Source organism: Rhamphochromis sp. 'chilingali' (genome assembly GCF_963969265.1).
Source record: "Rhamphochromis sp. 'chilingali' genome assembly, chromosome: 3".
NCBI lineage: Eukaryota > Metazoa > Chordata > Actinopteri > Cichliformes > Cichlidae > Rhamphochromis > Rhamphochromis sp. 'chilingali'.
Window position 1 is genome coordinate 3,112,174 of NC_137931.1, and position 25,116 is coordinate 3,137,289.

Genomic DNA, 25,116 nt, shown 5'->3' on the forward strand with positions numbered 1-25,116 from the left:
AGTGCTGTAAGCTCGAACAGCCTGTTGCTTCAGGGGAGCAAACAGCAAAGTTTCATCTTTGGTTCGACCCTAAGCGTCTTGGTCTTTCACGGGCTTCACGCGCTCTCTCTGTTGGGGTTGTTTTCTGCGCGCCTTCCGGCTGCGCTGATAAAATATTGAAATCTGCCGGAGTGACTTCATCAGATATTCTCCAAATCTGTTGTCTTGGATACAGAGCGGCTCGGGGCCCTCCGCTTTGGTGTGACCCCGGACCGTTCGGTTCTTTCTCCTGAGAAGCGAGAGCTGCGGGAAATCTTAACATCTACATCGCTGCATCATTAAAGCCGCTTTTGTCATGTGATCCTAATGTAACCAGATGCTGGTGGTTGCATCTTAGCACACAGTGCAAAGCTCTGGTCGGTGCACCTGCACGCAGCTGTGCAGGTCCATTTTTTCACCAGCGTTGTGTTTGTTTTGTTTTTTTTAACCGAATAAATTGCGTTTCCTGCAAATCTGCAGAAGCTCAAAGCAGAGATGTCGTAATTTAGCCGCAGACTCTGGTGCCAGCTTCTTGTTTGTTAGGATGCTGACATATCTTATGTAATGCTAAAACGACTGCTTGGAGGTTTTGAAGTGCTAGTTAGACATATCAGGCACGTTTGAAAAGTGGAATTGAGAAAAAAAGTGGCACTGCTTTCAGACATTCTCTAGTCCAAGGAATAAATTGAAGAATAAAATAGTCGGCAGATCATTCCATCAAAAAATGACATCGCTGCACGGCGTTAGCTTGGGCAGGCCTCAAAGTCGAGCTCATCCATAGTCACGTCAGACCAGCTGGTGGTGTGCTGTGCTCTGTTTGGTCAATTTCATGTGAGGTTGACTTTTTAAGTATCTTCACGCTGCCCGTAGCTGCTGGGATCTACAAGCTGCTTTGCAACCCACCTCGCCCCTTGTGTTGGACCCCAGCTCCTCCTTTCACGACCTTTTTTTTTTTTTTGCTACTGATTTGTGTTTAATGGTTCTGCTGCTCTCAACCTCTGGGTTTCCATGTCTGCAGATTGAAGAGGAGTTGCTAAAAATAATATTCAAATTTTTTTATAAATAAAGAAATAAAGTAATGCAAATGGCCGACTTCCTGTTTTACTGCTTTGCTGTCACTTTAAATTGAATGTAGCATTAGAAGTATGAGAACAAATGTTCTCTTGATCTGAAATATGAACAAATCAGCTGATGATATAAAGAATCATCAGCTGATGCCCTAAACAAGGACAACTGACAAATTTCACAACCCCTCCCCCTCCTCCCCCTGCAGAAGTAGATGTAGTTCAAAGAGCGCTCACCTCTCTCTGATAGTGCACACCTACTCTACTGAACGCATCTTTGCGTTGAAGCCCTCACCATCCTCTATTTGTGCGTCATCCCAGATAGCGAGGTCTGACACGCTTAATTTAAAGCCTGGTCGCAAAGGACTTCTGCACGTACCGCACCTCGGCTTCACACGTCGCCCCGCTCTAGATCTCACATGTTGTGTCTCTGCCGTCTCCTTCCTGTTAGCCCGCGGTGCCGCAGACCGCTCTGTGATGTCATTGAGACGGCGACAAGTCGGGGCTTGCATTCAGAAGAGCAGGACTTGCTGCACCTCGACACGTTCCCCAACGCCACGCCTTACCTGTTCCCTTTCCCTACTTTGCCCGAGGTCTGTTTGTGTTTTTTCACTTTTTTCTTTTTTTGGAGGTCGCCGGGCCGTTTCAGAGCCAGTCTTGCTCTGATAGCTCTCACTGAGAGAAAAACTAAAAGAGATGTTCACGCAGCCCGCTCTCAGAGGCCGATAAAGCGACCGCAGCTATTTTCCATCATCAACAGATGTGCTACTTGTTGCCTCTCGTCGCACCCTGCTGCTAAACTCACTGTGAAACCTGTTCTTTGTCTCTTTGCACGGCGCCAGAAAATAAAAAAGAGAGCGACCTCAGTCACATTTTGCTTCTCTAAACAGCTCCGCTCGGCTCTCAGTATGACATCTATTAAGCCTAATGAGTGTGGAGCTCAGCGAGTCAGACCGTGGGATATACGCTGTGCTATCCGAGTCTCAAATCAGAGACGCCAGCCCTCTGCATTGTCTGGTATAAATAGATCCGCAATTGGAGCCAGAAGAGTTGTGGAGTGCGCCTGAGGGGTTGTAAACAGATTGTGATTTGTTGCGGAGAGATGGAGGGAAGAAAGGTGGAGAGGAGGGAGGGAGGGAGCTGCTGAGCGGGTAAGGACGCAAAATAGGGCTGCAGGATAGGGGACACAGGGATGGAGGGTAGAGGAACAGCTGACAGGGAAGGTGGCAAAGGGGGACAAAGTTGTTAGATGATAGAGGGAAAAATGTTTAGGTTATGTGCTGTCAGAGAGGTTGTCGTTGATGCTCAGAGATCTTCTGTGTAAACTTCAAGGAAGAAAAAGGGAACAGAGATTTGAGGCTTCAGCCGTCTTTGTCTTTCCTCTCTGAAGCCTGAGCTGATCCAAGAGGAAACAAACTGGAACTGAGCTGGAGTCCTCGCTCCTGTCAAGTCTGATTCAGGTACAGCTGCGCAAGAAGCCTGGAAGTCCCTGCGGTCGCGCAGAGACGGCACGTTTGTTAGTGTTTTGGTTTTGGTGGAAGTGCCCTCATATTATCTTCTATCTGGCCAACATCAGTAAACTGAGGTACGTGTTTGACGTCAGTGCTTGTACACGGAGACGTGCCGATACGAGAGTTTATCTTTTTCTTTTTTTAAGAAGCAGGTCGGTCTCAAAGGATTTTCACTGACTGTGAATGTTTTTGCTTTGTTTTTGTTTTTTTGAAGTATGCCCCTCCTGTGCTCGCGCTTAGTTAAGATCACGTCACGTGTGTTTGACGTGTAAAGGCGAGGCTGCCTTGATGTTCATTCAAGCGAAATAAGATTGTGAATAAACATCTACTGTATGCAGTTTATTGACCTTGACCAATGTAAGTCATTCACATAATAAAGCATCCACAGTAAAGACAGCGTGAGCGAGCAGACTCAGCAGAAGAGAAATCTTTGTTTATGCCCAGTGGTGATGTGAAGATTCTCCATATGCACAGTTTGTCATACATTCATGTTTTTCCATGAAAAGGAGCTTAAAAAAGAACTTAATGTGTTTCCACTTCACACTTTACCTGAAAAACCTTTAAACAGTTACCTCGAGAGCTGTATTGATTTATTAAATTGGTTTGGATATTCACACAAACACAAACATAAGCATTTGTCATTTTTACCTCCAAAAAGTGGTCGCTTGCTCACTAGGCCTGTGTGAGACCTGTAGCACGGATCATCTGGCAAGTTGCTGGGAAAGTTTGTATTTCCTGATCAGTTACAAAAAGTTGCTGATTAATGCTGTAAAATGACTACTAGAGCCCCAGTGCCGCAGGCTTAGAAACTAGTAGTAACCACCGATTTCTATGGAAAACTGTATGTTCAGTGACTGGTTGGCAACTGGTTGCTGGAGGTTGCTGGCAGTCACTAGAGTGAGGTCAGTCACTGTGCTTTGCATGCAAGGCACACACTTGTCTGGAAACTACCGGTGACGAGGGTAATCTGTTAGCGCCTAAAACAAAAAAAGAACAGTTTCACTGTAGCAACCTGTCATAGATTACTCCGTTTTCCCTCATGAGGTCTTCGGCTGGTGTCAGCATTTGATTTCACAGCAACTTCCAGAAATCTCCAGCAACCAACTCTGGGCCTGTGTGATTGGGGCCCAACGTGTCAGTAGTTTCCCTCCCAGTTAGCCTGTTTACATTTACGCACTGAGCTGCTGCACTTAACTTTTACCAAGTTTGTGCGTCCCGTAGACGCTTTTGTTATAACGCAATGAAACCTCTGCAGCCAGAGCAGCAGGATGACATGTGTGAAAATATTATTGTATCATTTAAACGTTTAACCTACCTCTAAATATACTTTAAATACTTTTTACAAGCATATATTTTATAGTTTACGGTCATTAAATGTCATAAGATGGACTTTTTCTTGTTGACTTTGTCAACCTGTTTGGTCACAAAATGCCTAATAAAAAGTAGCTGTTACTGTTCAGAGCTCAGCTAAACGTTCAGGCTGTAAATGTAAAACTTGCCTGTAGGACAGGAAGCTGTAAATACCAAATTCACATCTCTTCTATTGACAGTTATTTTTAGTTTAGTAGAGCAGTTTGCATGAAGGACAAACACTGTGCTCGCTGAGAGCCAGGTAGTCATCAGAGCGATGTTGCAGTAGAGAGCTCACGTGCACCTCCAGCTGTTCTTCTGAACAGAATTTCAAAATAAAATGAAGATGCTGGGATTTTTTTTAAAAAAAAGCCACTTTAGATTCATCTGAGTTGGTCGAGATATAATTGATTGAAGTGTTTAACATTAATCCCAAATTTAACTACGATCCTGCAGCATTAATACGTCTGGGATCCTCACTCTGTTCACCTGAAACCATTTTGCGGTTTTATTTGTTTGGGAAATGTAGGCAAATTCCAGGCTGGGAATACGAGCTCACAGCATTAAAACCGCAAGGGGGGGGGGATAGTTATTACAAGTAAAAGGGGGAGGGAGGGGGCGGATGAGGAAAAAAAGGCATGCGAGCCGGTTCAGATGGGACGGCCCGCCGAGTGAGCGCGAGAGGGGGGAAGAGACATCGGTGTCTGCAAGCGAGCATGGAGGGTTTTCCTTGGCCTTAGAAGTAAAGAGAGCAGAGAGGGTATGGGAGGAGTGTGTGTGTGTGTGTGTGTGTGTGTGTGTGTGTGTGTGTGTGTGTGTGTGTGTGTGTGTGTGTGTGTGTGTGTGTGTGTGTGTGTGTGTGTGTGAGACGCTGGTTCCTGGAAAAGCAGAGGGCTGCAGAATAAACAGGCTGCATGCCTGAGACTGCCCTGTGATGTCACCCCTGGGCAAACGAGGGACGAGGGGAGGAGAGAGAAAGGAGCAGAGAGAGAGAGAGAGACGCCCATCAGGTTAAAACAGGAGGCGGGGGGGCGAATGCCGAGCCAAAAGTGACAGAGGCTGAGCTGGAAAAGACAAGTCAGATGTGCAGGACGTACTGTCCTTCCTTGTAACGGCCCTAAAGGAAGAAGAAGGAAGAGGGGAGGAGGAAAAACAAGGAGGAGAGGACGAAGAGGAGGAGGAGGAGAGCACTGATGGGTGCGTTTAACGGCCGCTCTGATTCACACCTTTCTCTCGTCTTTTCTGCATCATCTTCTCCTTTTGTGCGGCTCGCAATTAGCGCCGGTGCCTGAGATGTGAGGTGTGTTTGTGCGTGACCATCAGCGAGAGAGTGTGTGTGAGGCTTGTGTGTGTTTTCTTGTGGCAGAAGAACACAATGTTCGGGGAGAGAGTGTGTTTATGAGTTATGGATTTGCATTAGGAGCCGCGGCACTTTGATAAGTGTCGTTTTCAGCCGTAAACACATCTCCGGTGTGCTTTCCCCACTCCTCTCTTAGCACTTGCTATAGCTAATATTAGATGAGGAAAAAAATGAATGAAAAACGAAGAAATAGGCCTTATTCCAACCAGGACGTCAGATTGCAGGCCTGAAAGTGCAGCACGGAGTGCTTTTTAACCTTCAGCTAGCAGAGGACTGTGAAGTAGCTCGTTCAGACGCAGGAAAAATGATGACTGAAGAGCAAGAAAAGCAACTTTTCAAAGCAGAAGAGGCCAACGCTCTCAGTCTGTGGCAGCCTGCTGAAAGAATTATGCTGATAAGCTTTTGATAACTTTAGTTCTGTACAGGTTAAACTCGCGCCTCAGTTCTTCAAAGGGTGTGATAAGATCGTGAATCTTTTCAGGACCTTTGGAGGTCCAGAGTTTAAATACAGCATGTGCATTTAACTGCTTGGTCCTATACTGTTGGACTGTTGTGTGGAGCAGTTTCTCTTTTAAATAGTTGTGAGTGATTTTTACAGCTCCTGCAATGTGTCACAAAGAAGTTTGATGTTATTCATTACATGAACAGGTAGAGACATTCATCTATCCGTCAGCTGCTTTAAGGCCTTTAGACGCGTAACATTTGATCATTTTGCGTGTAAAACAGTTTTTTTGGACTCACTAATGCAGAGGTTCACAACCACGAATTTGATACGTTTAGTTTTTCAGATTTTTCTGATCCAAATGAGCAGATTCGACCAATAAGACCACTGCATTTGGCAACAAGCGTGTTTGTAGCTCAAAAGTGCTGAAAATAAAATCATATGGAAAAAGTCAAATAATACTATTTTACCTCAGGCACACAGCTAGACACTCGTCAGATGTGCTCACTACCTGACGCCCTTTATGATACAGCTTCAACCGCTGGGTCAGGTTCTCTCTGCTTCTGCTTTTGGATGAACGCAGAATCGCTGGTTCCTCGTTTTTATGTTAAGAAACATCAGGAGGGAACACGCCTGTATTTCGTGTAGTTTGTAAATCTCATGGAAATCTTCCATCAAGCCTTCACAATTACGGCTGACAGCGGTATGGGAGTTTCACTACAACCTCAGCAGCCGGTTCCTTCTTTAAAAAGCAAAACCCAAAGTTTTCCATGCGTTTCATTTATCTTTAGATCGGACTGCTTCTCTGTCTTTGCTCTGCACAGTGATTCACGGCTGTGGGAGTTCGTCTGTCTTAAACGAGCTCACCTCGCTCCTTCCCTCCTCGCCTGCTGGTCGGTTTCCAGATTGTAACCATCGTCGCTTCTAACATGAGCAAAGGGCCAGAGAGGAGCCAAAACTCAGGGCGTTGCTCCATTTTTAATTAAATATTGGGTACCTTGTTAAGCAGATTCACAAATGGAAAAGGAAATGAAAGAACAAAAAATCCAACCATGTAGGTTCTTTTCTTGGAAGGAAAGCAATAGCCGGCTAAAAGAAGGGATCTCATGACTGGGAAATGTCAAACCTCATGTCCTGCAGGGTTGAAACAAATCAACCAGCGCGGACTACTGACTCATACGTTGTGTTGTTGTTTTTTAAAATCCCCCACATGACGACAAGTCCTTAAGGAGCCGCTGGGTGTTGCTGCCCTGTTCTCCTATGGCATGGATGGCGGCAACCATGTGGATGTGTTTCACCCCGGCACACGGAAAACACCGGCAAGAAGGCGGCAAGCCGAGTCGTTTGAGATGTGCGGTTACACTGGAGGACGTTCAGAAGTTTTTTCTGTGGTCTGTCTGCAATCCATTGCAAGGATCTTCCATAAGAGGCTTTTTACACGTCTCTGTGATGCAGCGAGAGTGCGTCTGTGCTGGAGCCTGGAACAAACTGGAAATGTTTCAGAGGTTTGTCTGAGGAAAACAAAGATGTGATCAGTTTGTGGCTGTTTGAAAGGTCGAGCACGAATACGATATCCTCAAAAAAAAAAGAGTGTAAATGTGCCGCTGTGTGTTTTCTATGAGCAGACCTGGCTCTGAACCCTCCTATTAAGTGTGCCGCTGATGGCGTGTTTGCCTCTTTATTAACACAAAGTATCTCTGGCTCTCGCTGCACTCTCTGCAAACATGTAGGTAAATAATCAGCCAATCGACTCCTATTTATTCAGATTAAATGGGGAGGAAGCTGCCTGATTGGAGGGCTTCCTGGGCAGTGATTTGTGCGCAGCCGGGCTCCAGGTCAATGCGATCTTTGTGGGAAGACGCCGGGCTTCTGCAATTACACACGAAACCGGATTGTTTGGCTTTCCTTGTATATACAAAAGAGACGAGGGGACAAAAGGGCGCTATTTTTATGAAAGCTTTATTTAACACTTTCTCTCAGGGATCAGAGGTCAGGGGTTACTGTTGGAAAACATTCCTGGAAGTGGTATAAGCAGGAAAAAGCAACATATATGTGGCTATTAAGGTGATTTATTATCAGGGGAAATCCTTCGACCTTACATTGCATGTTCACTTGAGGCCGGATTTTGAAATAAAGGCGAGCAGATACGCAGGTATGCTTCCGTCCTAAAACTGCACAGCTGCTGGGGAGCGTGAAACCGCAGAGCTTCGAGTGACTTTTCAGGTGCTTTTCAGGCAGGTAGAAACACAGAACAACAGTTAGCAGGGCTTTGATTTAATCCCATTCATCCACGCAACCTTGCAGCTTTAAGTGCTCGAGAACAGGATCAATGTGACACATGTGAACATGTTACAGAGAGCCGTTGGGATCCACTCTCCTTTTTCCTATTTTCTGCTGCTGGGTGTCAGACTTTTATTAATTGCTTTCACGTGATAGTGGGCCCAATCTGTACGTTTCTAAGCTTTACTTTGCTGCTTGTGATGCTGCTAAAAATACACGAGGAGCTGATGCTCGCTGAGTGTCTGGAGAGGCTTTCGGTTAGAAAATACGTCCTTGAATGTTTTAATAATCTGTGGTGAGATGATGGTGATGATAATGTTGGCAGCTTGCTTTGCTGTGAGGTGTCACCACCTGTCAGGAGCAAACTAAAAAAGCAGATGCCTTTCTTCTTCTCTCCCGTCATCTTCCCTTGCAGTCGACATCAACTCTGCGCTGCCCCTTCGTCTCCCGCCGGCCGCCATCCCCATGGATCTGCGCGTGGACCATCACCAGCAGCAGCAGCAGGTGTCCTCGCTCTCCCCGCCCGCCCAGCAGTCGCCCGGCCAGCCCGGCGGCGGCAGCGGTGGCGGCAGCGTGGTGGCGGCATCGGTGCACGAGCAGCAGCTGCAGGCTGAGCTGCTGGCCCTGAAACAGAAGCAGCAGATCCAGCGGCAGATCCTCATCGCAGAGTTCCAGAGGCAGCACGAGCAGCTGTCCCGCCAGCATGAGGCCCAGCTGCAGGAGCACATTCAGGTACGGCCGCGTGTTTGTCAATGAATGAAGTTCAAGTGCTGGAAAAAAAGGAGGCATTCAAAACAAATCTGAAAAATTTGGCCCACGTTTTCCAGAAATGGCACTAGCAGTCCTTAAAGCTGCAGTTTCACATCAGCCAAAAGAAGAGCAGTTAAAGCTGTGACGGCCCGGCAGGATTATTTGGACGTGATTGCACAGTGATTCCACCAATCACAGCTAGTTCACCTGTGAGTCCGTCTGTGAACAAAGGAAGGGCTGCTAACAATGCTGGAAGAAAATGTTTTTCTAGACTTGACAAGGAACACGCTAAAATCCAGTAGGAGGCTTCCTGTGCCGCCTGTTCAGAACATTTCAACTTAAAAGCAGCGCGTTCACCCCTCCAACCCTGTTCTGATCCGGTTCGGAAATGATTGAAATCCACCCTCAGTAGTAGGCACGCTCCATGATTCAGGAGCTTGTAGACAAACCTTTTTTTTCTGCATGACTTTATCAGTCTGGGGGAATTTTTTCACAGTCTTAGTCTGTTTTAGTCTGCTTCCATTTACTGTGGGTTGCAGCCACTCGTTTATGAACAGCTCTTAATGTCTGACCGCAGTATTTCAGTCGGTTTGAGGTCTGGACTTTGACTTTTTCATTCTTTGTTTTGCAGATTTGTTGTTCAGTTCAGTTCAACTTTATTTATACAGGGCCGAATCACAAAAAGAGTCGTAAAAGCGCTTTAGATAGGCACAACTTTCTAGAAGCAAATAATACACACAGCCTTATTTGTGTTGCATCACCTTTATCAAGTACTCCCACTCGAACTAGTTCACTTCAGTTTTATTTATATAGCACCAAATCACATGAGTCGCCTCGAGGCACTTTATAATGTAAAGTAAAGACAGAGAAACCCCAACAATCAGACCCTCCCCTATGAGCAACCACTTGGAGACGGTGGGGACGAAAAGCTCCCTTTTAACAGGAAGAAACCTCAGGCAGAATCAGACTAGTTGTGGTTGAGAGGAGACATGCTGTGGAAAAGAGCCAGAGATTAATCATAACTAATGACCAAATACAGAGAGGTGTATAAGCACAGAAACACTCAGTGCATCATGGGAAGCGTCCAGCAGCTTAGATCAATTGTAGGATAACTAAGGGAGGATTCAGGGTCACCTGATCCAGCCCTAACTATATGATTTATCATATCTGCCTCCTGAATCCAAACTGGGAGCTGGTTCCACAGATGGACCTGAAAGCTGCAGGCTCTGCCTCCCATTCTACTTTTAAATATTCAACACTTGGCTTTAAAAGCAGCAGAGTATTGAAAACAGACAGACAACAGCCTCTTCTGGTCCACAGCTCAACAGATCAGCATTAGACCTGGTCGCGGTCTTTCCGGAGGACTGCACACTAGGGCTGCCACAAACGATTATTTTGATAGTCGACTAGTCACCGATTATTTTTGCGATTAGTCGACTAATCAGATCATCATCCATTAGACATAAAACTACAGCTTATTGCACCAGCAGCATCTACTCTTATATAACTATCATTAGCGTACAGCTTTAAGTGTTTAAGGTCTGTGCTAACTAAAAATAAAGACAAGATGATAGTTTATTAAATTTTAATGAAATTTGCAGATTGTTTCGGTGAAGTTTAATAAACTCCTTGCTATCTAAAATATAACAGGACACTGGAGTATATTCTGGAGCATCTCACACTTCTGATAATCAGGTGTCTGCTTGACGTTTATTCAGCTGTGTAAAAACTATAACTTTAATCTCAGACAAACTGATTTACTCAGGAACAAATAAAATACTAAAAAAAAAAAGCCAAACAATAACATTTTAAGTTATCTAAGTGACTCATATATATTTAACCTGAGTAGCGAAAGACGGCGGTGGGTTTGAAAACGATTTGCGGGGAGTCCGGTGTTCTCACCGTGCTAGTGACCTAGCCCCCGGCTCGCTAACGAGCTAGTGGGTAACAGATGTCTCCGAAAACGTCGGAGCGCTTTTGAAAATATGTGGTGTCCTGATAAACTGAGCAGATATTTGAGGTTTACACAGCTACATTCTCGCCTGAAAATATGTTAAACGTTTATTTTGTGACCCAGAAAGAATATTAAGAGTAACATTAAAACTAACTAGCTGCCGCCATTGTTGGAAACTGCGCTGGGCCGCGCTATGAATTCTGGGACACAGCTGCTTCTTCTTCTTCTTCGGGGTTTAACGGTAGCTGACATCCTTGTACATGCAATGCTGCCATCTTCTGTTTCAGTCCGTTATTACACTCTTAAATCCTGCCACTTATTCCTGCGTCTTTTGTGATCTTACAAAGTTTCAAACGACGCGTCGACTATTAAATCAGTCGTCGACGATTTTGATAGTCGACGTAATCGTGACTAGTCGACAAATCGTGGCAGCCCTACTGCACACAAGCACATTTACGTAGGTTGCAGACTCTGGAGGCTCAGTTTAGATTAATACCTACCCACTTTACCGTAAATTCACCATAACATGGCTATTGGGTAACTGCTAATAGCTAAACGGCTAACATTAATGTGTTGACGTTTATTATAACTTTTAAATACGTCAGCGTGGTTGAAACAGGAGCTTTACTGACCTGTTGAAATTCCTCAGAGTGATGTTCAGTGTTTTGAGGTATCGACACTGCTGCAAATGGGTAATCAAAGAAATTTGAGTTTTTTGTATCGATTGGTTACTAATTTTAAATTTGTCAGACTTCTGGTAAGCATCGGCTCTCTCCACGATCATTGTAAATGCGGCTAATAAGCCCTGAAGAGTGAAGCAGTAAAACTGTTAATATTTTTTTGTTGTTTTAAATACACAGGTTGTAATATTGTTGTTGTCAGCGAGGAACAAACGCTGTTGGACACTGATTTCACTTTAATTCTTCCATCAGTGTAAAAGCAGAGCAGCGGGCCTGTTACTCAAACCTATTTAAAACTGTCCTAAACAAAGCAAAGACAGACTTTGATGTAGTCTGCCGCGGGATTCTTCATTAGCAGACTAAACTCAGCCTGTGAGACCTTTAAATGCTGCGAGTGAAGAGGGAGCAGAGAACAAGGAGGCAGTCTGCCTTCATTTATTTTAACTCCAGAGATGGAGAAGAGCAATATGAGCATGTGGTTGAAGTCGGAAAATGTGCGAAAGACTTTTTTCCCCTGGTGTTACATAAGTTATGCACAAGCCCTGTTGTAGCCTTACTTTAAATATCCAGAAATATACGGTGTGCTCAGGGCGACGTGAAAAAGTGAAAAGTTCGGTTTGGTGTGAACGGCCCGGGCCGGACGCTTGGGGAACATAAACAGAGCTGCACAGGAGTGTGCGCTGGAGCTTGGATCACATGTCACAGTGACCTGGAAATACAAAGTGAATCTAGATCATCACGCCCACACGCCGAAGCTTTAATACATCAGCCCCCCACCCCCACCCCCGAGAGCGCCGGAGCGCTCCCGAGAGGCAGAAATGTCACATAAAGATATTCCAGTATTTGCTCTTTTTTAGAAGAATACTGCTGTAATATGAATTGTAATACACGCAGATACAGCTGAACTACTTATTATTTCAGGACTTAGAATAAATTGTCTAAAAATGGATTGTGGGGGCAGAAGATCAGATGGCGACGTGCAGGATTACATTAGTTTGAATGTCACATGCAAGTCTTTGCTCTCTTGATCTCTTGGTGCTCAGCTTCCCTCTTTACGAACCTTTTTATTTATTCTTTCCTTTTCTCGTTTCTTTCGAGCTTGTCTTGCCTTTGTCTTTTTGTGCTTCCTTCTTCCTTACTGGTTCTGCTTTTTTCCCCTTGCTCTTCCCGTCTCTAATTTTCTCCTTTCTTGTTCCTTCTCTCACTTCTTCCTTCTGTCTTCACATTTAAACTTTTCCCTCATTTGTTTGTGTGTCATCCGCTCCTCCTACTTTCTTCTGTCTCTTACTTTTGGTTTACATTTTTCTTCATTTAATTTTTTTTGTTTTTGTATTTCACTGTTTTTTTCCTCTTCCTGTAATTTCACTCTATTGTATCTTTTTCCTTTCTAGACGTTTAAAATGATCCATTCAGTCTTGTGATCATGGTCCTGTTGCACAACCCCGTTTGGGTCCAACCTTATCTGTTGGACAGATAATAATAATAATAATAATAATGGAGTGGATTTATATAGCGCTTTTCAAGGCACCCAAAGCGCTTTACAATACCACTATTCATTCACTCTCACATTCACACACTGGTGGAGGCAGTTACGGTTGTAGCCACAGCTGCCCTGGGGCAGACTGACAGAAGCGAGGCTGCCATATCGCGCCATCGGCCCCTCTGGCCAACACCAGTAGGCAAGTAGGGTAAAGTGTCTTGCCCAAGGACACAACGACCAGGACAGAGAGCCCAGGGATCGAACCGGCGACCTTCCGGTTACAGATGCGCTTCCCAACCCCCTGAGCCACGGTCGCCCACAATGACCTCACTTTGACTCTACTGTGGTATAGAGTGGATTTCATCATTGTATCGATGACTACAAGGTGCTGAGGCCAAATCGTGGCCCTTCACCACCATGCTTGACAGCTGGTATGATGTATTTGGTTGTTGTGCGTCATGGTCAAACTTTGGTCTCATCCAAAGGACATTGTTTCAGAAGTCTTGTGTTTTGTTCAGATGCAGCTTTGCAAACAGAAATTGTTCTTGTCCTGTTATTTTAAAGAAAAGAGATTTGCCCCTTGTTACCCTCCAACCTGTTCGGTCTTTTTCCAGCTGCACTGTCATGAACTTTAACATTTACCATTTTAACTGAAGCCTGCAGAGTCTGAGATGTAGCTCTTGGGTTTTTTGCAGCGTCTCCGAGCATTGCACGCACTGACCTTGAGGTGAATTTCGGGTGAATTGTCCACTCCTGGGAAGACTGGCAACTGTCTTGAATGTTTTGTACTTGTGAATAATCTTTCCCAGTGCAGAATAATGGACTTCAGATTGTTTGGAAATGACCTTACAATGCTTCCCAGACTGATGGGCAGCACGAGTTGCCTTTGTTTTTTCCTCCTTGGCATCGTGTTAACACACAACTGAATGCTCCAGACCAGCAACCTTACAAAACTTCTGCTTTTACAGAGGTGCTCAGAATTACTGGTGATCGGCTAATCAAGTGCATATGATTAGCAGGACTTAGAAAGCTGGAAGGGTGCACCTCTGCATTTTGTTAAATAATCTGTTGTAGGTTGTATTCACCTCATGTTAAGAGCTGCTAAGGACCAGGTTACATTTTTACTATGTTCTGATATGTAAAACCTTCAGACTATAGGGAATTATGATGCATTTATTGTAAATTCCATACACAGGGCTGCACATAAGTGGTCCGCAGGTGCGCATTCGCTGTCAAAATAAAAGACGCGCGTCAGATAAGAAGTTGGAACGCGCGTTTGCTGGAACGCGTACATAAGATGTTCTGGAGGAGCGGGAATACGCACTTCTTTTGCGGTGGAGGAACACCAAAGTTTTCCGTCCTGTTTTGTCATTTTTGTGATGCCGAGGGATGAGCGAGGATATCTGAAGGTGCGTTTGAGTTGTGGCGGCGCGCAGATGGAGGAGAGTGACGCACAGACTGAGCAGTGAGGCCTGTCCTCAATCAGCTCCTGTGTGCACGCACGCACAGAAATCTACAGCCATTAAAACCTAAACATCCTCTTAAATGTCAGCAAGCACTCGAACACATGCCCACAGTAGCACATACTCGAGTACCCATAGCAGCAGGCGTACATACGCTGATTCACATGCTAACAACGGGGAACTCTCAGAAATTGAGACAGTCGGAAACTCTTCAGAGTATTTAGTCAAAAAGTGGCAACATTTTCTATAATAATAATAATAATGATAATAATGGATTGCATTTATATAGCGCTTTTCGGGGCCCTCAAAGCGCTGTGTACATCTCTGGCCTAGTGAGCCACAGGGGTTTGGGCTGTGTGAATGTGGGTGGCGAGGTTACTTTGAGCCTTGCCACCCACTCAATCCCTTATCCCCCAACCTCGATTGAAAGACCAAAAAAAGGAAAAAGGATTCAGGCGTCGGGCTGGAAGCCAGCCAGACAGCCGATGAGCTTTTCTCACGGGCCCCACCTCACCTTCCTCTCACCTTCAGCCGCTAATTTATTCACAGACCGGTCTCGAGCATTTGATTTACCCTGGCGGTAAACACGAGCGCATGTCCCGGCTACTGAGCGTTTATTTACACTTCTTAAAAAAATAAAAAGACGCCATCACGACCTGATTACATGCCGTTACAGTAAACTAATCAAATATTGCCACTGGTTTCACAATGATAAGGGAGAAAGGAGCCCAGGGTGTTGATTCCTTGGCACATCAGCAAGAGGTCATTATGTTGCTGGCGGAGTGCAGGCAGCTTGCCTATTTATTCCATATTACAAAGTGATTCGGAGGCTTGACTCTGTACTTTATGTTGTTGAAATTACGGCTGCGAAAAGGGTGAAAGTGAGCTTCAGCCTGCGTTTAATTTAATTGATGCTTTTAGGCTCTGGGTCTTAGGACACTCAAGTGGGATGAAGAGGTGTCTCCAAGCACAGGTTGGCTTTTACTGTGATTTTATTTTTGACCTTTTTGGTTTCAGCACAAGCCGTCAGGGCACAGGTGAGTTTGTTTCTGCGGTATAAAAGCACAGGGAAGGCAGATTTCAGAGCATTTAACAGATGCTCTTCTGTCTTTTTTCTGAGGAAGAAGCAGATTGGATTATGTGTTTTTTTTACTAAAGCCTCATCCCCCTGTTAAATTGTTTATATTTATTTAAAGGCTTAAGCTTCTGGCCTGAGGTTTTTGGGGATTTTTTTATAGAACTGCAAAGGTTTTATTTCTTTCCCCCTCCTTTTTTTTCTTTAAACAGCTGTCAGATGTATTTACTTCAGATGGCAACTCAAGCAAAGCAGAAATGGGACTACTCGACTTTTAAAGACGACCAAGTAATGAAATGGTTGCATTTTTAAGATCTTTGCAAAGTGATGGTATCTGATAAGGCGAGCGGGTTTAGTCCGTGAAGTGAGCCAGTAGCATCAGCGGATTTCTTTGGTGCAATAGATTTAGTATATTTAATTTAGGCATATAAAACTTCACCATCATGCTATGATTTTCTTTCCTTTAAGTTCCTGACGTTCTTAAAAGTCGTTCGAATTTGAGCACCCAGAATGTCCGGGATCACAGACGGTGATTGTTTTGTTTCCTGTTCAGATTCTTTTGCCATATGATGATGATGTCACATGTCATATGGACCATCCATTTGCTGTGACACTTGTGTTTAATACTCAGATCCACTGATCTGGAAGAGCCACTGTGATTCAGGCTCTTATGTGCGCTCAGATTGTGGGGAAATAAAACGTCTTCGGGACTTAAAGTTGTTCGATCGGTGCAAAAAGCGCGTCCAAAGTGCAAGTTAACACCATTTCACAGCCACAAGGTGAAAATATGACTATATAAGAAAGTAATCATGGATTGAAGGTGAGCCTAGGATCAAAATGTAGGTAAACAATGAGACCTTTCATATGCCGTGACCTGTTTTGATCAACCAACCAATCCTTCATGTTGACATGACCTTTAAAAATGAACCCCCAAAATTCCCTTCTTGAGGTTAAAGCCACAAATGAAACTTCTAAGGCACTAATGCTTGTTCCTGCTCCTCTGCATCATAGACATTAAATTGGTGCAGCTTTGCTACTGAAAATGTGATATATCCTGTCAAGTTGATGCAACAGAAATTGATTTTGGCTTCAGGTTGTGACATCTGGAGCTGAGTTTTAGGCCTGAAAATTGAATGTCTGTCTCTTGTTCTTACAGACGTGAGGGCTCAAAAATGCTTTCACCCACCTCAGAGTGTAAAACCTTTGCACTTCTTCATTAAATGCACTAATTGTATCATACATAAAAAATCAATGATGTGATTCTGAGGGGGTCACGTGGGAACTTTTTAAAAAACGGTTGATTTATGTGGAATGACCCAAGTGGTAATAGTTCTTCATATACAGTAGCCTACTGTATACTACCGACCCCAGCCAGTCGCAGCAGCTGGCCACATGGATCTGCTGGAAGTTTCTCCCTGTTAAAAGGGAGTTTTTCCTTCCTACTGTCACCAAAATGCTTGTTTACAGGCGGTCATCTGATTGTTGGAATTTTCTCTGCATTATTGTGGTCTTTGTCTTACAATATTAAGCACCTTGAGGTAACTGTCATTGTGATTTGTTGCTGTATAAATAAAATTGAATTGAGCTATTAGAAAAAGCGTATTTGTGAGTTTCACGTGGTCACTGGTAGGTAGCATAGCAACAGCAGTGACTGTAGTGAGACATGCTCACAAAAGTATGGGATGAGTTTGTTGTTTGGACATGTGTGGTGATTACGGAGAAGGAAACATAAAGCTCTTGTGAATATGGTAAATATTGTATATAACCTTGTAGTTTTCTGTGTTTTTGCATGCTCGTATTGTTGTTGACCTATTTATTCCTGCTGTGTTCACTCTGCTGCTCTAACAATGTGAATTTCCCAACTCTGTGACTAATAAAGCCTATCTTATCTCATCTCATGATATGTAGACAGATAGATGTGAGGGCTAATAAGGAACAGTTCCAAACTTCCGTGCAGGATACTTGGAATTATCTGCAATCAGTCGCCCGTTTGGTGAATATTTGCTAATGTGATTGTGGTCTTTCTTCGTGCAGCAGCAACAGGAGCTCCTGGCTTTGAAGCACCAGCAGGAGCTGTTGGAACATCAGAGGAAGATGGAGAACCACCGTCGGGAGCAGGAGCTGGAGAAGCAGCAGAGAGAACAGAAGCTGCTGCTGCTGAAGAACAAGGAGAGGGGCCAAGAAAGTAAGTTGAAGCAAGATGAGTGATACTGAGAGCGCTAGCAGTCAAACTGAATCTGAAGCCAAGCCTGCGCCCTGTAGCCAACTTTCCCAGTTTGAACAGCAAAACCATATGAAATCATATATTGAACCAGTATAACAGCAAATGTAACTTATTTATTTTCTCTCATCTTCAGTTCACACTTTGTCACCACTGGTGCCTCAGTATGTCACTATCTAAGCTGATCAAAGCTCCTACGAACCTGCAGTTGTCATACAGAATTCTCTACCACATCTATACTCACAACAGAATCTGCTGTGAATCTCTGTGGGTCGTACCCAGTAATGAATCTAATCTGGGTTTAACTAAAACATAACAGGAGCCAAGTTGTGCTTGTTGCTAACCACTGTTTGTGGGAGTCTTTCCTCTGAGTTTAATAAATACCTTCAGGTTTATAGGATCCATATGAGTGTCCCCAAAGCAAGAGACTTGCGTGCATTTATGTTTTCCATAAATACATACAGAACTTAACCTACTGGGATGCATCAACAGGATAACACTGGAAACAATAATTAGAGGTTGTCGTCCCCATATTAGTAGCTTACGTTATGAACAGCATTTGATTTCACACTCAGTTCAGTGTTACAGTTACAGCATATAATGTCGTGTGTAGGGTACCCACCACCACCACCACCACCACCACTACTGTGAGCTATTGTTTCCTGTCTATACAGTCAGGAAGCTTGGTAGCATCTGCCAGAGTTATCGAGAACTCTCTGTTCAAAAGGACCGTTGTGTTTGTGCGCTTCTGTGCGTGTGTGTTTGCATGTCTGTGTATTTCCATTTTACTTGGAGAACCTGTGTATTTACTGTGGTAAACGAGCTGTATTAGCCCGGTGGCCTTGGCTGGAGCTGGGCCGAGTTGTTACCGCTGCCTGCTGGATGTCTCTCAACAGTTCATTGAAAGCAAGTGGACAGGAGTCCTTGAGAGCCGTTTACACACTATATGGAAAATGGTTACAGATCATGTGTGTGTGTGTGTGTGTGTGTGTGTGTGTGTGTGTGTGTGTGTGTGTGTGTGTGCGTGTGTGTGTGTGTCCAAAAGAGCAAGAGAGAGGACTGCAGTGTTTGCTCTCACGTGTATCTGCAAAGGTGCAGTTTGTGGTCTGTAAATTTCTTAGTTTGTAGCGTTTTTCTTTCTTACCACAGTTCTTTATCCAAGAAGTCTGTTTTTGCTGATTCACTGTAAGACGAGAGCATGGTTTTTTGATTGATTGGTTATTTTAGTAATTAATCCGCTGATTCTTTTCTCAACTGATTCTTTTCATTTTAAAAATCGGGAGATAGTCGCAGTTACTTAAAGCCCACTTTCGTATCTTTCTATTGAGCACCCCAGATTACACAGAAAACTGAGACAAACACTAATTTCTGCCTAAACGTCTGAGGAAGGTCAGACGTTCAAGTTTTACTGTTCAATGACTTCCAGTTGACGAGTTGATTTTAGCTTCCAGATGGGATTTATGCATAATAAGTTTAGAAAATACAAGACAACTGAACAAATTAGCCCTCTTCCTGTTAAAAGGGAGGTTTTACTTCCCACTGTTGCCAAGTCCTTGCTAATAGGGAGTCTAATAAGCTTAATTTATAACAGTATGTTTGCACTGAAGCACCGCAGCAATTTCCTAATGTTGTAAACCCGCTCAACATTTGGCAATAAAACCCTTTCTGATTCTGATTCTGATCTGATTGTTGAATTTCCTCTGAAGATAAAGATGGGACTTTCTGGAAAGAAAACATTAATAAATCTTTGGTCCTGATTTTGACTTCTTTTCTTTATATGCTGGCAGTGATGTGGATGTTTTGTCTGAGTGGCAACAGCTTTCAGAATACTGGAGCAGGTATTCGTGCAATAAGTGGTGTTAAATGGTACAAAGCTGTGGCAATGTTTGATTCCCCCCTTAGCTTCTGGGGGCAGTGTCCTATATCTCAGGAGTCCAGACTCAGGAATCTGTAGTCAGTTGATATGTGTGCAAGTTTTGGTTTAAGATAAAAACTAAATCACCGCCAAACGAACTCTAAACTTTTAACCTGCATGTAGTGATCGGTTATCCAAAATTACCTGATCTGAGGATTAGGAATAAGATCTCTCCTGTTGGAGGTCTTAGCTGGGATAGTCTAGTTACACTGGAATACCAGAAGTCTCATCTCATGCCTATAGATGTTACATATGAACATGCAGATATTGTTAGGGGAATTTAAACGGGGGGATTTAGTGGCAGAAACACACACGGGCACAGGATCGCGGTGAAGCAGATTTATTTACAGTGACAGGGGAATATTTACAAGGGAAGGGGCTATGTACAGTGGCCGGGAAAATGTGCGAGGAGACAGAGCCGAGGGGATGAAACGGAGCCGAGGTATGCGGGAGGATAGATGGCGCACCGGAGCTACCTGAGGACGAGCGACAAAACAGAGTTAGGGGATAACGTCGAGAGTAAAACTGAGGCGGACGGGGAGAGTTGGAGAGCTTACTTGAAACACTGAAATACAGGTATGGCAGTGGTCACAGGCCGGCGCGAGGTAAGTCTCTGTCACAGATCCAAAGAGGGCCAGCACACACAGGCAGGCGGCGAGACAGGCTGGTGCAGAGGGAAAGCAGGCAGGAGACGGATCTTAAAACATGCAGCTCAGTAGCGCGGAAGCAACAGATTAATCTTGCAAAAGCAGGTTACCACTTGTGGAAGCGACAATACTGCGACACCAGACGTCCGTTACTCAGCTCCATAAATGCTCCCACTGATGACGTCCGATACGCCGCCCGAATGCCATCAAGCACCGCCCCGCCTACCTGCGTCTCGAAAAGGGAAACAAAAACCCAGGAACAACAACACGCATGCCCACCAACTCCTAATAGATATGTGATTACAGAGATTAGCCATTTAAAACTGGAGTCCATCCATCCATCTTTCCTTCCACTAATCCAATTTAGGGTGGCAGGGGCGGCCTGGAGCCTATCTCAGCTGTCATAAAGCGAGAAGCAGGCTACTCCCTGGACAAGAGGCCAACATTCACGCCCGCATTCACATGTAGAATCACCAGTTAACCTAAAGCCATGCATGTCTTTGGACTGTGAGAGAACCAGAGTACTCACAGAGAATCCACACAAGTCGTGGATTCTAACCCAGGACTTGCTGTGAGGCAGCACTCTGCCACCCACAGTATTAAAAACCTAATGAAGACAGATCAGCCAAAGACAGTATCTGCTTTGAAACATGTTACAGTGGAAGAGTGTAATAGGGTTCGTTTCACACTTAAGTGAAAAAGATCAAACTGATTATGAGAATTGTGATGAGACATCCAACTATCGCGTCAACCACCCATGGACACTTGGCCCTTTTCCGCGCAGTCTTCCTACAAGTTCAGTCGCGGTGGCTAACTTGTTATGGTAATTGCTCGTGATGTAGCGTACATTCAGCTGTAATGACTTTATCCGTGGCTTTCTCTTTCAGGCGCTGTGGCCAGCACCGAGGTGAAGATGCGTCTCCAGGAGTTCGTCCTGAATAAGAAGAAGGCACTGGCCCAGCGTAGCATCAACCAAGGAGGCCTCCCCAACGACGCTCCCTACTGGTACCGGTGAGGAGCATCTTTTGTGGTATTAGCTCAGCTAGTAATGCACATGATGCACAGTTTGTTTGACATCAAATCATTCTCCCTCCTGTCAGTGCGCGAGCCGCCGCTGATTCTTTGTAATGACTGTAAGCAGCAGAAGACTCCTGAACGCATCTGCAGGTCTTTCTAAGTGTAGGATGGTAATTCTGTCTCTGACAGCGGCTGAATAATGTATTGGATTGTATCTTAATCTGTCAGCGAGCTTCCGCTCCTCCACACCTGCCACACTGTGTGAGCCCGACTGAAAGATGGATCTAGCAGGGTTATGAAACAAAGATGGCAGCGCGCACACACACATATGCTCACACGCACACGTGATAGAGCTGCATATTGGAAGCTGATGATAGGGACCCTCACATTGAAGACTTGGCCTTGGATGGTTATTGTAGCATCTCGGGAGCCTTGTGCAGGTGTGCACACTTGCTGTTTCCTCTTTCTAGGTTTGGTGGCCTCCCGTCACATGTTTTTTATTGCCCGTCAGTGACATTGTAGACAGCGTGCTCAATGCAAGCTACAGAATTTAATATACAAACACACATCAGTTATATTTATATATAAATACTCCAATCACTGGACGCCAACTTTTCCTACTCGCAAGGAGTTTGCAGTCCTGGTTTGACTCTGTGTGAAGGAAACATGAAGATGTGAGTTTAACGACAAATAGTTGAATAATGGTAAAATGGACTCGCGGTGAGTAAAGACAGTCCTCTGGGACTTTTGACACTGGGAACACAATTAAAATTCACATGTATTCATTCATTCTTTACTGTCATTAATTCGTTTACTTGGAAAAAGTATATTTTTCAGTTTTGAATTGAATTTCCAGTAATATCAATTCTCAAAAACCCGTAGAACTTTGCAACTCAGGTGAGAGACTTTAGTTCAACCAGTGTAACGTGCCATCAGCTAATTGTATATTTTGTATGAAAATGTATATGCAGTTGACTTTTCTCTCTGTGTAAATAACTCAGAACTGTAGAATAAAAGCACAGCCCTTAAATTAATATTAGCGCTCACTACTGCTGACACAGGCCTGACATATATTCGCCTCTGTCAGTGCGCCCCAGGGTGGCTGTGGCTACAATGTAGCTTGCCATCACCAGTGTGTGAATGTGTGTGTGAATGGGTGGATGACTGGATATGTAAAGCGCTTTGGGGTCCTTAGGGACTAGTAAAGCGCTATATAAATACAGACCATTTACCATTTACCATATTTAGCTTTGAAGTTCAGCCCTGGATGTAGCACATCCGAATATTATTCCCTATGACTACATGCGTCTTTGTGCTACAACAAAAAAGGACTGAAACCACAAATTGCAAACGCAAAACCAAATAAATAACGTTACATAATCTTGATGTGTGACCCAGTGAAACACCCACAAGTGTTGACTTTCAACAGCTCAAAGTAACACAAAGTGTATCTTTCTATATCTGCCTGCTTCTCTCCTTTTCTACGCCTCTCTCTGTAATCTAAATTTCTCCACTCATTGGACTCAGTTTGGAAGAGACAAGTGTGTGCATCCGCTTGTCAGGAACATGCATTTGGGTCAAAGCCAACACGGCTTAACTTTGCCTGCAAACACCACCTTATTTTGCAGGCAGTGAACAGATGGCAGCACATTTCTGTGTTCTTGCCAAGGGATTTGCATGATGCTTTAATCATAAAGATCTATGACAGCCATGAAGTTCGTTACTTTGTCTGGATTACTCATTGAGTCACGTGTACAGTGAGTTATCGGTGTTTTGCCTTGTTGCACATGTTTTGTGATCTTGGTGGCCCCTTTAATACTGTGTGTGTGTGTGTGTGTGTGTGTGTGTGTGTGTGTGTGTGTGTGTGTGTGTGTGTGTGTGTGTGTGTGTGTGTGTGTGCGTGTGTGTGTGTGTGTGTGTTTTGCAGCAAAACCCAGCACAGCTCTTTGGACCAGAGCTCGCCTCCACAGACTGGCGTGTCCACCTACAACCACCCTGTGCTGGGCGTCTACAACCCCCGGGATGACTTCCCACTGCGAAAGACTGGTGCGGTCCCCACACACACACATACGCATGTGGATACACTTTGTTTTGGCAGTGCAGACTCATCTATTTGCTGCATGCACACATGAGAATTACACACACACAAACACACACACACACACATTGAAAGTTTAATGTCCAGTAGCTGCCATGTAGACTCACATCTAGAATTATTTAGATGGCACTGAGCACTGCTCCATTAATCACATCCAGATTAGGCTGTCAGGGTCTCCCAGCATTCCCTACATGAGAGCAGTAGAGAGTGCAAGTGTAGGTAAGTGTAGTTCAGTACAGTGAGCGCTAAGAAACATCAGCTTGACACTGATAGTTTGAATAGTAAAAAGTTACTGTTTTTTACCAAAATATGACAGCTATATTTACTGTTATTTCCTTTAATGTATTGGATATTTGAATATTAAGACTAACTGGCTTGAGGGCTGTGTTAGTAGTGAAGAACTCCAATTACCTTTGGAGTTCCCCAGGGCTCTGTTCTTGGTCCTCTTAAACTTCCACATTTCCACAGGTGCTTTTGCAGGTGTCTTTTCTTCAATGTTTAAAAAGCCACTCTCCCTTTACATAACAACATAGCTCAGTGAATTTGGGTGTGGTACTACTATAATGTGCCACCAAAGCAGCAAGTCAGTTGGTGAAATTTCAACTGCCTTACATCAAGTACAATGCCAAGCATAAAGCACACTACCAGTAAACTCTGGAGCAGTTTTAAAAAAAATAAACCTCTATTTAACCCGGAGAAAATAAATTCTTAAGTAGGGATGGGTATCATTTAGGTTTTATCCGATACCAGTCCCAAACTGGTACTTTAACGGTGCTCGAACTGGTGCTTAAAGAATGGAGAACACACAATTTGTCCTAAACCTCTCATGTTTAACTGTTTTCCACTTTTTCTTTGGTCATTTTAGCCTTTTTGGCCAGGGTGAAGGGAGTATCTGCCATCAAACAAGAAGACAGCCGCATGTAACTACGACGGTGTTTGCTAGTTCACCTTACATGCATTAATGTAATAACGTGGTTAGCCTACTCAACGTAAATTATACATGAACAACATTAAGCTACTCACGCAGAGAAGAACGGCTGCTGCTGCATCATCATCCTCATCATTCCTGCTACACTGGCAGGGCTAGGGGCCAGGACTCTCCTCTTCGGGTTCTTGGGGGATGTTGCTAACTCCGGGTCCGATAACAGGCACCAAACCCGCAGTAGATGTGCTCGGTGTGAGGTCTCGCAGCAAGCTATCAAATACGGCGCATTTCTCGGCTTTTTAAAAAAACGCTATGCGTCGCCAGGTGTTTCATCGGATTCGAGGTGTTACCTCCTTTGACAGTATCACAGTATCAGCTTAAAGCACTTGTTGCTGCTGAGTTTGCATCTTTTGCTGTGAAGTACAGCCAGACTTTGACCGCTTCGCCTTGGACATTTTTAATCTGTAGCTCTGCTCTAAAAGAACGTACGTACCTGGGCCCGCCTACTACGCTCGCAAAGGTAAAATGATTGGCTAAAATCTAAAGTGTATCACATCTCAGGAAAAAAAAGCACCGAAATGTGCGCTGCTTTTCGGTCTGGTTACTACCGTTTATGTCAGAACCGGTGCCATCATGGCACCGGATACCGGTACCCATCCCTACTCTTAAGATTGAATCTCTTTTACAAGAGCATCCTGGCCAAGAAGGACAGCAGTACTATTATAAGTTGCATAAATTAACAGCACATACACATACAAAACAATACACCAGGTGAGTACAAGCTTTGAGAAGAGTTTGGGGAGGGTCCTTATTCTGTTCCCGCATGACTGTGATCCAGTACATAAAGTCCAAAAAAGGCATGGTTG

At 44.3% G+C, this 25,116-nt stretch overlaps 1 protein-coding gene across 3 annotated transcripts in view; it reads left to right on the forward strand.

Annotated features, from left to right (window-relative positions):
- The window catches only part of LOC308394661 (histone deacetylase 4-like), an 87,320-nt gene that overhangs the window by 26,796 nt on the left and 35,408 nt on the right, over nt 1–25,116 (forward strand). For all 3 annotated transcript variants that reach the window (XM_080879068.1, XM_080879066.1, XM_080879067.1), the window contains 4 exons: nt 8,441–8,757; nt 17,462–17,612; nt 21,098–21,221; nt 23,155–23,273. In XM_080879068.1, coding sequence (XP_080735194.1) covers nt 8,441–8,757; nt 17,462–17,612; nt 21,098–21,221; nt 23,155–23,273 — 711 coding nt within the window. The remainder of the gene's footprint in view (nt 1–8,440; nt 8,758–17,461; nt 17,613–21,097; nt 21,222–23,154; nt 23,274–25,116) is intronic.